The sequence below is a fragment of the Cherax quadricarinatus genome, chromosome 1 (assembly GCF_038502225.1).
Source record: "Cherax quadricarinatus isolate ZL_2023a chromosome 1, ASM3850222v1, whole genome shotgun sequence".
Taxonomy (NCBI): Eukaryota; Metazoa; Arthropoda; class Malacostraca; order Decapoda; family Parastacidae; genus Cherax; species Cherax quadricarinatus.
The window spans coordinates 16,447,894-16,461,835 of NC_091292.1; the positions used below are offsets into that span (position 1 = coordinate 16,447,894).

General features: G+C 39.6%; 1 protein-coding gene across 3 annotated transcripts in view; it reads left to right on the forward strand.

The window, feature by feature from the left end:
- The window catches only part of mEFTs (elongation factor Ts, mitochondrial), a 33,589-nt gene extending 20,630 nt beyond the window's left edge, over window positions 1-12,959 (forward strand). For all 3 annotated transcript variants that reach the window (XM_070098516.1, XM_070098612.1, XM_070098560.1), the window contains 4 exons: window positions 1,379-1,540; window positions 2,067-2,312; window positions 12,176-12,452; window positions 12,685-12,959. In XM_070098516.1, the coding sequence (XP_069954617.1) occupies window positions 1,379-1,540; window positions 2,067-2,312; window positions 12,176-12,452; window positions 12,685-12,875 (876 nt within the window). In that variant the 3' untranslated portion in view covers window positions 12,876-12,959. The remainder of the gene's footprint in view (window positions 1-1,378; window positions 1,541-2,066; window positions 2,313-12,175; window positions 12,453-12,684) is intronic.
- Window positions 12,960-13,942: the final 983 nt, after the last annotated feature.

A 13,942-nucleotide genomic window follows, 5' to 3' on the forward strand; every position in this document is an offset into this window, starting at 1 on the left:
GGACCACTGTATATCTCAATTCATAATGCAAGTTTCTGTGTGAAAATTTAAGTGTGTTGTTGGCAAGCATTTTAACTGTATTATTGACAAAGATAGTGTCATTGACAAAGAGTATTGATTTGAACTGTTAGGTGACATTTAGTAGGTCAGTGATATAAAGACGGAACAGGAAAGGGCCCAGAGTACTTCCCAGGAGATGCCTATGTTAGTTAACCCTTTCAGGGTTTCCGATGTACTAGTACGGCTTACGCGCCAGGGTTATTGACGTACTAGTACACGTAAATTGTAACGCATTCAAATCTAGCGAGAGAAAGCTGGTAGGCCTACATATGAAAGAATGGATCTATGTGGTCAGTGTGCACAGTATAAAAAAAAATCCTGCAGCAACTGTGCAGTGTATTTTCGTATGATATTTATGGTTGTGTTCTAGTTTTCCTGGTCTCATTTTGTAGAATGGAAGACATATTACAGAAATTGAGATGATTTTGATTGGTTTCACAATGAAAAATACCTTGAAATTGAGCTCAAAGTAGCAGAAATGTTCGATTTTTTGCCAAAGTTTTTTGCCAAGCGTCCAATACACAACTGGTGAGTCTAATATTCTTTCACAAGTGCTCCCATATAATTTATACCATTTCTACGCTAATGTAGTAGTCTCCGTAACAGTAAATCTATTTTTTTTGTGAGAATAAAAATTCGAAGTGGAAAGCAAAAGAGATGTAAGAGGGGCCTGGGGACGTGACTAATGAACAGAGAAGTTATTTTAGTGCCAGGAATGTCTGTCTTGTTTATTCTGGACCCTATTTGGAAATTGGCATCTTTTGAAATTGGCAAAATTGCCAATTTCTGACCAATTTATTGGATAATTGAAATTGGTAAATGAATAGTTTCTTGTACTCATTCGATAGAAAAAATGGAGTTTTAGCGAAATAATTATGATTTTTGTTGACTAGTACACTGGAATTGGCCGAAAATAGGGCTCAAAGTGGGCAAAATCACCGATGCATAAACATCGTCGAGACTGCTAACTTCACAGAAGCACAATTCCGTAAGTTTTCCATCAAATTTCATACTTTTGGTGTCGTTATGATCGGGAAAAGATTTTCTATTGTTTCGTGAGAAAAAATAATCCAAAAAAATTTTCGACCCTGAGAACATGTTTAGGAGAGGGTCTCTCGACCCTGAAAGGGTTAAGTAGATAAAGTAGTATCATTAATGATTGTGTTGGTGCCTTTTATGTAGAACAAATGTATCACACTAAGGTACAATTTATATGAATTGGCTGTAACTGTTAATAGATAATAGTTTTTTTATTTTATTTGCAAATTTTAGGTAATTTTTGCATTGTATTAATTTTTATAAAAATATTCTCGTGTAGGGTTTGAAAGTGTGGCAAAGGCAAGATCAACAGCTGCTTCATATTTGCCAGTCTATGTCTGCAGTTGACAAAGGTCAGTTGGCAAAACTCCGGAAACAAACTGGTTTTTCCATTAGCAATTGCAAGAATGCTCTGGAAATGCATGGTAATGATTTTGAAAAGGTAAAGTAACTTTTATTTTTTATTATTTAGTAATAAGTGCTAAATTAACCCTTAAACTGCCCAGAGATAGATCTACGTTCACATGCGTAGTGCTCCAAAAGTAGATCTATGTTGTTTTACATATTTTCAAATATAACAGAAAAAAAGTAGATCAAATTTTTTTTACATGCTTTCAAATGTAAAAAAAAAAAAGATCTATGTTTTTTTTACATACTTTCAAATGTTGAAAAAACGTAGATCTATGTTTGGACAGTTTAAGGGTTAATGATCCTGGTGATAATCAGGGGACTTTTCTTTATAAATAAAGGATTTTGTTTGGTTAAACCATGAGAGCCCATCAATAGTATATTTCCATTAGGGGCCTTCTGATTCCCTGTAAAGAGTCTAATAGATATTTAAATTAGCTTATACATACACAGGAAATTGGTTTTAGTGTTTAACAACACAATAAAACTAATTTTAAGTAACAATTAGGAAATTGGTATTTGATATAAAAGTGGATTGTGTTATATGATTATCTCTCTAGGCCGAATCTTGGCTTCAAAAAGAGGCATTGTCACAAGGATGGGAAAAAGCTACAAAACTCGCTAATCGCAAGACAGCACAGGGTCTTGTAGGCATCCATATTGAGGGTAACATAGGTGCCATGGTTGAAGTCAATTGCGAAACTGACTTCGTTGCCAGGAATGACAAATTCAAGACCTTAGTATCTCGGATAGCAAAGGAATGTGTTAGATGTGCACCTCAAACTTCCCATCATGGTATAACAAAGGTAAATATTTAGGCCATTTATACAAACTTTCTTAGTGTATCCAAAGTATTTGTTCACAGCACTTGGCAGTGGCTTTATTTTGCTCTAAAATCTGATGTCCATATCTATAATATATAGAGAACTAAAAGAATGAAACTAAATACGTAACTCCATCTGGAACCACTGCATCTATCAGCACCTCATTTGCTGTTCCTCTAGATAAGTTTCTACAAGTTTCACATCATCAAAGCTTTGCCTGTTTATTATTATAATCATGGGGAAGTGCTAAACCCATAGGGTTATACAGTACCTGTGGGGGGGGGGATGGAAAGTATTCAGGCTTAATTCAGGGAACTGGGGCACAGATCCAATTAACTGGATCAAGAGCCCCTCACCAGCATCCAGGAACCTCCCTTGATGGGACAGCTTTGCCCAATAAAGGCTTTCCTTGTTAAGTGTCTTTGGTTAATCCCACATGATTTAAAATTCTGATACCAAAAATAATTCATAACCATTTACCCACGAATCGCAGGTTTGCAGTCAAACTTCTTGACCGTGTGAGTTATAATTTCTCATTGGCTACTAAAACAAACATTTTCAGTATTATATGATGTGCGCCAAAATATCATAGGTGAAGTGGTGAAAATCGACCCAGTAGCTGCTGCCATTTGGCAGTCAGAGTGAATGTTATTCCTTGCTTAAGGCAATACCAATCTTTTAGTTTTGCTATGAACTATGTAAATGAATTCTCTGATAAATAAATAAGAGATAATTATAATACTGTGGCTGTTACATATATATTTTTTTTTTCAACAAGTCAGCCATCTCCCACCAAGGCAGGGTGACCCATAAAGAAAGAAAATCCCCTAAAAGAAAATACTTACATCATTCAATACTTTCACCTTGCTCACATATAATCACTGTCTTTGCAGAGGTGCTCAGATGCAACAGTTTAGAAGTCCCTCCAAACTGTGAATATCCCAAACCCCTCCTTTAACCCTTAAACTGTCCACACTTAGATCTACGTTTTTTTTACGTGCTTTCTTATGGAGAAAATCAAGGTCGGAGCGCTACACGCAAAAATGTAGAGCTACGTTTGGACAGTTTAAGGGTTAAAATGCAGGCATTGTACTTACGATTTCCAGGACTCAAGGCTGGCTAACCAGTTTCTCTAAATCCCTTCACTAAATATTACCCTGCTCACACTCCAACAGCTTGTCAGGTTCTAAAAAGCATTCATCTCCATTCACTCCTATCTAACACGCTCATGCACGCTTGCTGGAAGTCCAAGCCCCTCGCCCACAAAACCTCCTTTACCCCCTCCCTCCAACCTTTTCGAGGACGACCCCTACCTCTCCTTCCTTCCCTTACAGATTTATACGCTCTCCAAGCCATTCTACTTTGATCCATTCTCTCTAAATGACCAAACCACCTCAACAACCCCTCTTCAGTCCTCTGACTAATACTTTCAGTAACTCCACACCTCCTAATTTCCACACACTGAATTCTCTGCATAATATTTACACCACACATTGCCCTTAGACAGGACATCTCCACTGCCTCCAGCTGCCTCCTTGCTGCAGCATTTACAACCCAAGCTTCACACCCATATAAGAGTGTTGGTACTACTAAACTTTCATACATTCCCTTCTTTCCCTCCATAGATAACGTTTTTTTGTCTCCACAGATACCTCAACGCACCACTTGCCTTTTTTTCCTTCATCAATTCTGTGGTTAACCTCATCCTTCATAAACAAATCTGCTGACAAGTCAGTTCCCAAATCTCTGAAAACATTCACTTCTTCCATACTCCCTCTCTCCAATGTGATATCCAATTTTTCTTTAAATTGTTTGATACCCTCATCACCTTACTCTTATCTATGTTCACTTTCAACCTTCTACCTTTACACACACTCCCAAACTCATCCACTAGCCTTTGCAACTTTCCTTTACACTCTCCCATAAAGACAGTATCATCAGCAAAGAGTAACTGTGTCAACTTCCATTTTGTACTTGATTCCCCCATAATTTAATCCTACCCCTCTCCCCAGCCCCCTAGCATTTACTTCTTTTACAACCCCATCTATAAATATATTAAACAACCATGGTGACATTACACATCCCTGTCTAAGACCTACTTTTACCGGGAAGTAATCTCCCTCTCTCCTAAATGCCCTAACCTGAGCTTCACTATCTTCATAAAAACTCTTTACAGCATTTAGTAACTTAATACCTATTCCATACAGTTGCAATATCTACCACATTGCTCCCCTATCCACTCTATCATATGCCTTTTCTAAATCCATAAATGCAATGAAAACTTCCCTACCTTTATCTAGATACTGTTCGCATACATTCTTCAATGTAAACACTTGATCTACACATACCCTACCCACTCTAAAGCCTCAGATTCTTTCAATAATAACCCTACTGTACACTTTACCTGATATACTAAGTAAACTTATTCCCTTATAATTTTTACAATCTCTTTTGTCCCCCTTTCCTTTATATAAAGGAACTATACATGCTCTCTGCCAATCCCTAGGTATCCTTCCCTCTTCCTTTTGGGTCACCCTGCCACCAAGGCAGGGTGACTCCAAAAAGAAAGAAAATCCCCAAAAAGAAAGTACTTTCATCGTCATTCAGCACTTTCACCTCACTCAGAAGGAGAATGTAGAATATAACTTTGGTATATCTGTGTACTGCATTAGGAATATTATTAGGAGAGAAGTAAATAATGAAAATGATTGTTATAGGAATGCAGGTAGAAGTCTGAGTAGATCTATAACCCACTATGATAACATGAACATAGATAAGTATGTTTATGGACCAACTTGTAATGTGAACAGACTGACTGACTGATGTAGTGGCCAGACTTAGGCTTGGTTACAAGTACTTCTGGCAGTTTGGGAGACAGATGATGATCAAACTAAATGTAAATTATGTGATCAGGCATATTGTCACTGTCTTGAACACTATGTGCTTAATTGTCCACTTATTGAGGAATACAGAGATAGACAGTATAATAACCTATGTGACATGTCAAGATATCTTATCAGTGAAAATAAGATACCAGATATACTAAGAAATTTCCTAAATTTGCTTGTAACAGATAAGTGAACATAGATATATAGATATAAATCCATAAGTATTCCTGATTAAAGTAAAGGTTGGATGCGAAAAGTGGGTCATAATAAGCGTGTATGCACCTGGAGAAGAGAGGAATGTAGAGGAGAGAGAGAGATTTTGGGAGATGTTAAGTGAATGTATAGGAGCCTTTGAACCAAGTGAGAGAGTAATTGTGGTAGGGGATCTGAATGCTAAAGTAGGAGAAACTTTTAGAGCAGGTGTGGTAGGTAAGTTTGGGGTGCCAGGTGTAAATGATAATGGGAGCCCTTTGATTGAACTTTGTATAGAAAGGGGTTTAGTTATAGGTAATACATATTTTAAGAAAAAGAGGATAAATAAGTATACAAGATATGATGTAGGGCGTAATGACAGTAGTTTGTTGGATTATGTATTGGTGGATAAAAGACTGTTGAGTAGACTTCAGGATGTACATGTTTATAGAGGGGCCACAGATATATCAGATCACTTTCTAGTTGTAGCTACACTGAGAGTAAAAGGTAGATGGGATACAAGGAGAATAGAAGCATCAGGGAAGAGAGAGGTAAAGGTTTATAAACTAAAAGAGGAGGCAGTTAGGGTAAGATATAAACAGCTATTGGAGGATAGATGGGCTAATGAGAGTATAGGAAATGGGGTCGAAGAGGTATGGGGTAGGTTTAAAAATGTAGTGTTAGAGTGTTCAGCAGAAGTTTGTGGTTACAGGAAAGTGGGTGCGGGAGGGAAGAGGAGCGATTGGTGGAATGATGATGTAAAGAGAGTAGTAAGGGAGAAAAAGTTAGCATATGAGAAGTTTTTACAAAGTAGAAGTGATGCAAGGAGGGAAGAGTATATGGAGAAAAAGAGAGAGGTTAAGAGAATGGTGAAGCAATGTAAAAAGAGAGCAAATGAGAGAGTGGGTGAGATGTTATCAACAAATTTTGTTGAAAATGAGAAAAAATTTTGGAGTGAGATTAACAAGTTAAGGAAGCCTAGAGAACAAATGGATTTGTCAGTTAAAAATAGGAGAGGAGAGTTATTAAATGGAGAGTTAGAGGTATTGGGAAGATGGAGGGAATATTTTGAGGAATTGTTAAATGTCGATGAAGATAGGGAAGCTGTGATTTCGTGTATAGGGCAAGGAGGAATAACATCTTGTAGGAGTGAGGAAGAGCCAGTTGTGAGTGTGGGGGAAGTTCGTGAGGCAGTAGGTAAAATGAAAGGGGGTAAGGCAGCCGGGATTAATGGGATAAAGATAGAAATGTTAAAAGCAGGTGGGGATATAGTTTTGGAGTGGTTGGTGCAATTATTTAATAAATGTATGGAAGAGGGTAAGGTACCTAGGGATTGGCAGAGAGCATGCATAGTTCCTTTGTATAAAGGCAAAGGGGACAAAAGAGAGTGCAAAAATTATAGGGGGATAAGTGTGTTGAGTATACCTGGTAAAGTGTATGGTAGAGTTATTGTTACGGCCCCCTGCCAAACTAGCGGTTAAATAGTTAACCTGCCGGCCGGCAGTACCACTGGGTACGTCATCAAACCCATTGTGGGGACTGCTGAGCCGGCCTTAGAGCATTAAGTATCTGAACTCCTCGGTACGCATCTAAGCAGTAGGTACCTGGACACCTAATGGTACACATCTACTGGCTTTAGAAACATTAAGTACCTGAGCACCTCACGGTACGCATCTACGCAGTAGGTACCTGAACACCTAATCGTACCCATCTACTGGCGTTAGAAGAACCGCTCACCGCAGCTCACTGAGTCTGTTGGCCTCAGTTACTTGACGGCCGCATTCAGTGAGCTTGCAGCATGGTGTTCGGCTAGCGGTGTGTCAACCAGCTTTGGAGAGTATTTACTGGACTACCGGTGATGTCTGTGGACTCACCGCCTACGCTTGTCAACTGTGGGCCGGAGTCATCTGATGCTGTTTAGTGGGACATTACATGAAGAAAAGGTTGGAGTGTTACACTGAACTGGGCTAGGTCCGTAGTGTGACACTTAAGCGAGTATGATGGAGTGGAACACTGAGATATGCACAGGACCGTAGTGGAACACTGAGATGAAAAGGGTGTCGTGTGACACTGAAGATGGCCTGGTTGTAGTGTACATTGAATAGGGTCATGTGACTGGCCTCGACAAAGACGCTATGCGGGTAGTGTGACGCAGAGACAAGGGTGTCAAGTGTGACACGGTTGCGAAAGTGTGTGTATTACACGGAGAAAAGGGTGTCAAGTGACACGGTGGAGAAAGAGCGTCACAACTCGGATAAGTGTCGTGATAAACGCAGTTGATTGTAATTTATTATTTTAAATGTTTCTTAATTTATTATTTTAGTATAGAGATATATATAGTGACACAGTAGTGTCAAGAGAGTTGTACCCTGTGTAGGGTCATGAATTATTATTTATTATTTTAGTAAAATGCTAATTATAATTTATTATTGTAACATGTATATATTATCAGATGTTAGTTCAAATACCTCTAGACCAAAGATAGTTGATTTTTATATTATATTAAAGATTAATTTATTTTAATGTGTGTATTTATGTATCCCGAACTCTTCATTACAAAAGGAGTAAAACTTACCATTTTTTAAAAAATTACTTTTTTTGTAATATATGGGGGCCTGTCCGGGAGGATAGTGATCATTGAGAATGATTTCTATGATCATATCCGGGATGACGGTTCGGGATGCATATTACATTGATCTTTGTGTGTCGGTCCTTTTGTGGTGGGGGTGTTACGGCCCCCTGCCAAACTAGCGGTTAAATAGTTAACCTGCCGGCTGGCAGTACCACTGGGTACGTCATCAATCCCATTGTGGGGACTGCTGAGCCGGCCTTAGAGCATTAAGTACCTGAACTCCTCAGGGTATGCATCTTAAGCAGTAGGTACCTGGACACCTAATGGTACACATCTACTGGCTTTAGAAACATTAAGTACCTGAGCACCTCACGGTACGCATCTATGCAGTAGGTACCTGAACACCTAATCGTACCCATCTACTGGCGTTAGAAGAACCGCTCACCGCAGCTCACTGAGTCTGTTGGCCTCAGTTACTTGACGGTCGCATTCAGTGAGCTTGCAGCATGGTGTTCGGCTAGCGGTGTGTCAATCGGCTTTGGAGAGTATTTACTGGACTACCGGTGATGTCTGTGGACTCACCGCCTACGCTTGTCAACTGTGGGCCGGAGTCATCTGATGCTGTTTAGTGGGACATTACATGAAGAAAAGGTTGGAGTGTTACACTGAACTGGGCTAGGTCCGTAGTGTGACACTTAAGCGAGTATGATGGAGTGGAACACTGAGATATGCACAGGACCGTAGTGGAACACTGAGATGAAAAGGGTGTCATGTGACACTGAAGATGGCCTGGTTGTAGTGTACATTGAATAGGGTCATGTGACTGGCCTCGACAAAGACGCTATGAGGGTAGTGTGACGCAGAGACAAGGGTGTCAAGTGTGACACGGTTGCGAAAGTGTGTGTATTACACGGAGAAAAGGGTGTCAAGTGACACGGTGGAGAAAGAGCGTCACAACTCGGATAAGTGTCGTGATAAACGCAGTTGATTGTAATTTATTATTTTAAATGTTACTTAATTTATTATTTTAGTATAGAGATATATATAGTGACACAGTAGTGTCAAGAGAGTTGTACCCTGTGTAGGGTCATGAATTATTATTTATTATTTTAGTAAAATGCTAATTATAATTTATTATTGTAACATGTATATATTATCAGATGTTAGTTCAAATACCTCTAGACCAAAGATAGTTGATTTTTATATTATATTAAAGATTAATTTATTTTAATGTGTGTATTTATGTATCCCGAACTCTTTATTACAAAAGGAGTAAAACTTAACATTTTTTAAAAAATTACTTTTTATGTAATAGTTATTATTGAAAGAATTAAGAGTAAGACAGAGAATAGGATAGCAGATGAGCAAAGTGGCTTTAGGAAAGGTAGGGGGTGTGTGGACCAGGTGTTTACAGTGAAACATGTAAGTGAACAGTATTTAGATAAGGCTAAAGAGGTCTTTGTGGCATTTATGGATTTGGAAAAGGCGTATGACAGGGTGGATAGGGGGGCAATGTGGCAGATATTGCAGGTGTATGGTGTAGGAGGTAGGTTACTGAAAGCAGTGAAGAGTTTTTACGAGGATAGTGAGGCTCAAGTTAGAGTATGTAGGCAAGAGGGAAATTATTTCCCAGTAAAAGTAGGCCTTAGACAAGGATGTGTGATGTCACCGTGGTTGTTTAATATATTTATAGACGGGGTTGTAAGAGAAGTAAATGCGAGGGTCTTGGCAAGAGGCGTGGAGTTAAAAGATAAAGAATCACACATAAACTGGGAGTTGTCACAGTTGCTCTTTGCTGATGACACTGTGCTCTTGGGAGATTCTGAAGAGAAGTTGCAGAGATTGATGGATGAATTTGGTAGGGTGTGCAAAAGAAGAAAATTAAAAGTGAATACAGGAAAGAGTAAGGTTATGAGGATAACAAAAAGATTAGGTGATGAAAGATTGGATATCAGATTGGAGGGAGAGAGTATGGAGGAGGTGAATGTATTCAGATATTTGGGAGTGGACATGTCAGCGGATGGGTCTATGAAAGATGAGGTGAATCATAGAATTGATGAGGGGAAAAGGGTGAGCGGTGCACTTAGGAGTCTGTGGAGACAAAGAATTTTGTCCTTGGAGGCAAAGAGGGGAATGTATGAGAGTATAGTTTTACCAACGCTCTTATATGGGTGTGAAGCATGGGTGATGAATGTTGCAGCGAGGAGAAGGCTGGAGGCAGTGGAGATGTCATGTCTGAGGGCAATGTGTGGTGTGAATATAATGCAGAGAATTCGTAGTTTGGAAGTTAGGAGGAGGTGCGGGATTACCAAAACTGTTGTCCAGAGGGCTGAGGAAGGGTTGTTGAGGTGGTTTGGACATATAGAGAGAATGGAGCGAAACAGAGTGACTTCAAGAGTGTATCAGTCTGTAGTGGAAGGAAGGCGGGGTAGGGGTCGGCCTAGGAAAGGTTGGAGGGAGGGGGTAAAGGAGGTTTTGTGTGCGAGGGGCTTGGACTTCCAGCATGCATGCGTGAGCGTGTTTGATAGGAGTGAATGGAGACAAATGGTTTTTAATACTTGACATGCTGTTGGAGTGTGAGCAAAGTAACATTTATGAAGGGGTTCAGGGAAACCGGCAGGCTGGACTTGAGTCCTGGAGATGGGAAGTACAGTGCCTGCACTCTGAAGGAGGGGTGTTAATGTTGCAGTTTAAAAACTGTAGTGTAAAGCACCCTTCTGGCAAGACAGTGATGGAGTGAATGATGGTGAAAGTTTTTCTTTTTCGGGCCACCCTGCCTTGGTGGGAATCGGCCAGTGTGATAATAATAATAAAAAAAAGTATTCCTGTTAACCCTTTGGGGCCTAGTTCCTAGGTCTTTTGTGTATCCATATGCTCTTGCGCTACCGTCCACAGGATGGATGTAGGATACATAATAAACTGGCCACTTCGGTGGCAAAATCTAATCTAATCACACATAATCACTGTTTTTCAGAGGTGCTCAGAACATAACAGTTAAGAAGCATATACGTATAAAGATGCACAACATATCCCTCCAAACTGTCAATATCCCAGACCCCTCCTTTAAAATGCAGGCATTGTACTTCGCATTTCCAGGACTCAAGTCTGGCTATATAAAAAATCAATATGCTGCAGCAGTTGTCTGGTTGATGTGTGCTTCCGGAGACATGCTCGGTGTTATGCTCACCCCAAGATCTTTCTCCTTGAGCGAGGTTTGCGGTCTTTGGTAATCAATAAATGTTTCTCCACTGTGTGGCGAAACGTTCCCTCAATAAAGATTCCCATATGTTGCATAAGTGTCTCGGTCTCTTTATGGATTGTCCAGTCTACCAGTTGGCACACAATTTATTTTCGACATCTTCACTGCTCTAATGCACATGCTTACCTGACCTTACTGAAAGTCCCATCTTTGATGCAGACTCCTCCTTTGACTTTTTAACAGAAACTGACTTATTACACCAACTTTGATTATATTTGCCCTTTAACACTCCCCACTATCTTCGCTAACTCTGCCTCTTGCACATTCCTAGCACACACTAATCTCAGACCTTTGCACATTCCTTCTTTACCACATTCAACCCTGCAGTGCTGTATGACCATTTTGGGTTTAATGCTTACTTTGATTATATTATTTTTTGCTGGAGGGGACACTGCATGTGGCCTGTCAAGCAGATAGTGAAATTCTCAAGAGCATAGTACCCTGGTCTTGCATACAACTTGATGCTCTGCCAATTCTTTCACACCTTAGTGACTAATACTGAGTATTTTCATGCTTTAACTTTTTGCATTGCCTATAATTTTTTATTTTTTTATTTTTTAGCTATACAGTATATTACATTTTTAGGGAAAATAAGTGGTAGATATTGAAACCGTATGGCATCTTTCTAATAAAAAAGTCCCCCCGAGGAAGGTTCCTTGATGCTGGTGAGGGGCTCTTGATCTAAGGAATTAGATCTGTGCTTCAGTTCCCTGAATTGAGTCTGAATACCTTGTCCCCCACCCCACAGGTACTGTATAATCCTACGGGTTTAGCGCTCCTCCATGATTATAATTATAATAATCTAATAAAAAAGTAATGCTGAAGCTCATTAGAGCACCTTGGGTTTTTTCTGGTGGAGAAATTTCATTTATTGCTAATTATTTGGGTGTTGCATGACATGGTGAAAGGGATAAAACATTTATTTTTCTCTCAGGCAGTCTTATCAGAAGAGCAGCTGAAAAACTTGGTAACAAGTGATGGTAAAACCTTGGGAGACCTTCTTGCCCTTACTATTGGAACTATTGGAGAGAACATGAGTTTACCCCGTGCTGTACAAATAGTAGGTTCTCCTGGACTTAATCTAGTTGGTTATAGTCACCCAAGTGCACCAGAGGAAAATCTTACAACCGGCAAGTTTGGTGTGATTCTGGCATTGAAGACACCTGGTGTGCTTAGTGAGATAGCAAGACAGCTGTGTGTGCACGTTATAGGTGAGACTTGTTTTGTGGCAATCCTTAAAAAATTTATAAATTTAAATGCTTAATGTAATGAATTTTGTTTAATAATGCTGTGCAACCATGACATGTTTGTACAATATAAATTATTACATGTGAAGTTATGATTTTCTCTCCAAAATATTTTTTACACAATACTTTCATATGTAGAAATGCCTTTACATAATTACTGTATTTAATAGAATAAATGAAATATTTGCATTTTCAGGCATGAATCCAAAAACAGTTGGGACATTATCTGACCCTAAGGCTGACAATCCTGATGAGGAAACTACTTTTGTTCATCAAGAATTTCTCATTGACCCTACAGTAACAGTTGGTGAAGTGCTACAGGAAGAAAACATAGAAATTGTTGATTTTATTCGTTTTGAATCTGGGGAACAGTTAATAGTTAATTAAATTTTAATAAAATACTTAAAATGTGAATCCTACAGGTTTAGCGCCCCCCCATGATTATATTATTAATTAAAATGTGAATGCTTATTATTGCCTTTTGAGTACTTCATATCACACCAAATATTTTTGTGGTATTTCTGTTGTATCACACTAAATCAGATGACATCTTCAAGGGGGGCTCCTTGATGCGGCAAAGATTCTATTGGTCTAAGGAATTAAACCTTTTGGTCTCCTTCCTCAGACCGAATCTAAGTACCCCCCCCCCAATCCTCCTTTCCCCATCCCATTTGTAGTCTCTGGGGTACTCCCCTCTGGCATTACGATTTCCAGGTAGGGGGAAATGTGCTGGGGTTCTTCTCACTCCATAGGGTCACTCAGGGGTGGTGTAGTTTGCCATGGAATTTTAATCGTCTGGAGGTGCCCTACTTCCTTCCCAGATTTCTGAGAAGTGGGCAGGGTGTCCTGCAGATGATGGGTGTATCTCCAGAGGTTGCCTGTCGGTTCTGGGAGGTGACAGCCAAAGGAGGTACGCTTTGTGGCGGGTTTCTGACTGCCCTTTCTTTTGTCCACCGAGGTGGCTCGGTAGATGTGAGGTTGCTATCCCGGAGCGCTGATTTACTGGCATGAAAGGTAGGATATAGCATGGGTTCCATGCTGCATCTGCACTGCTTGTGGGCTCAAGGCCCTCTTGGATGAGAAGAGGAGCTTACAGCCCTTCTATGCCTTCTAGTGACTGTCCCTTTTTTTTTTTTTTTTTTTTTTTTTTTTTTAACATCCTGTTCTGACCCAGCTTCGTTATTGGACTATTCTCTAGACTCTTCTCTTACCCCTGTACCTTCTGCAGGTGACTCTTCATCACCTGCTCCAGGTACTGAGGTGCCACCCATTTCTGTTAATGCCTTTGCCTCTTGCACACCTTTAACCCTTTCAGGGTCCAAGGCCAAAATCTGAAGTGGTGCCCCAGTGTCCAAGAATTTTCCAAAAAAAAAATTTGTTATTTTTCTTATGAAATGGTAGAGAATCTTTTTGTGAAGGTAATAAAACAAAAAGTACGAAATTTGATGGAAAAT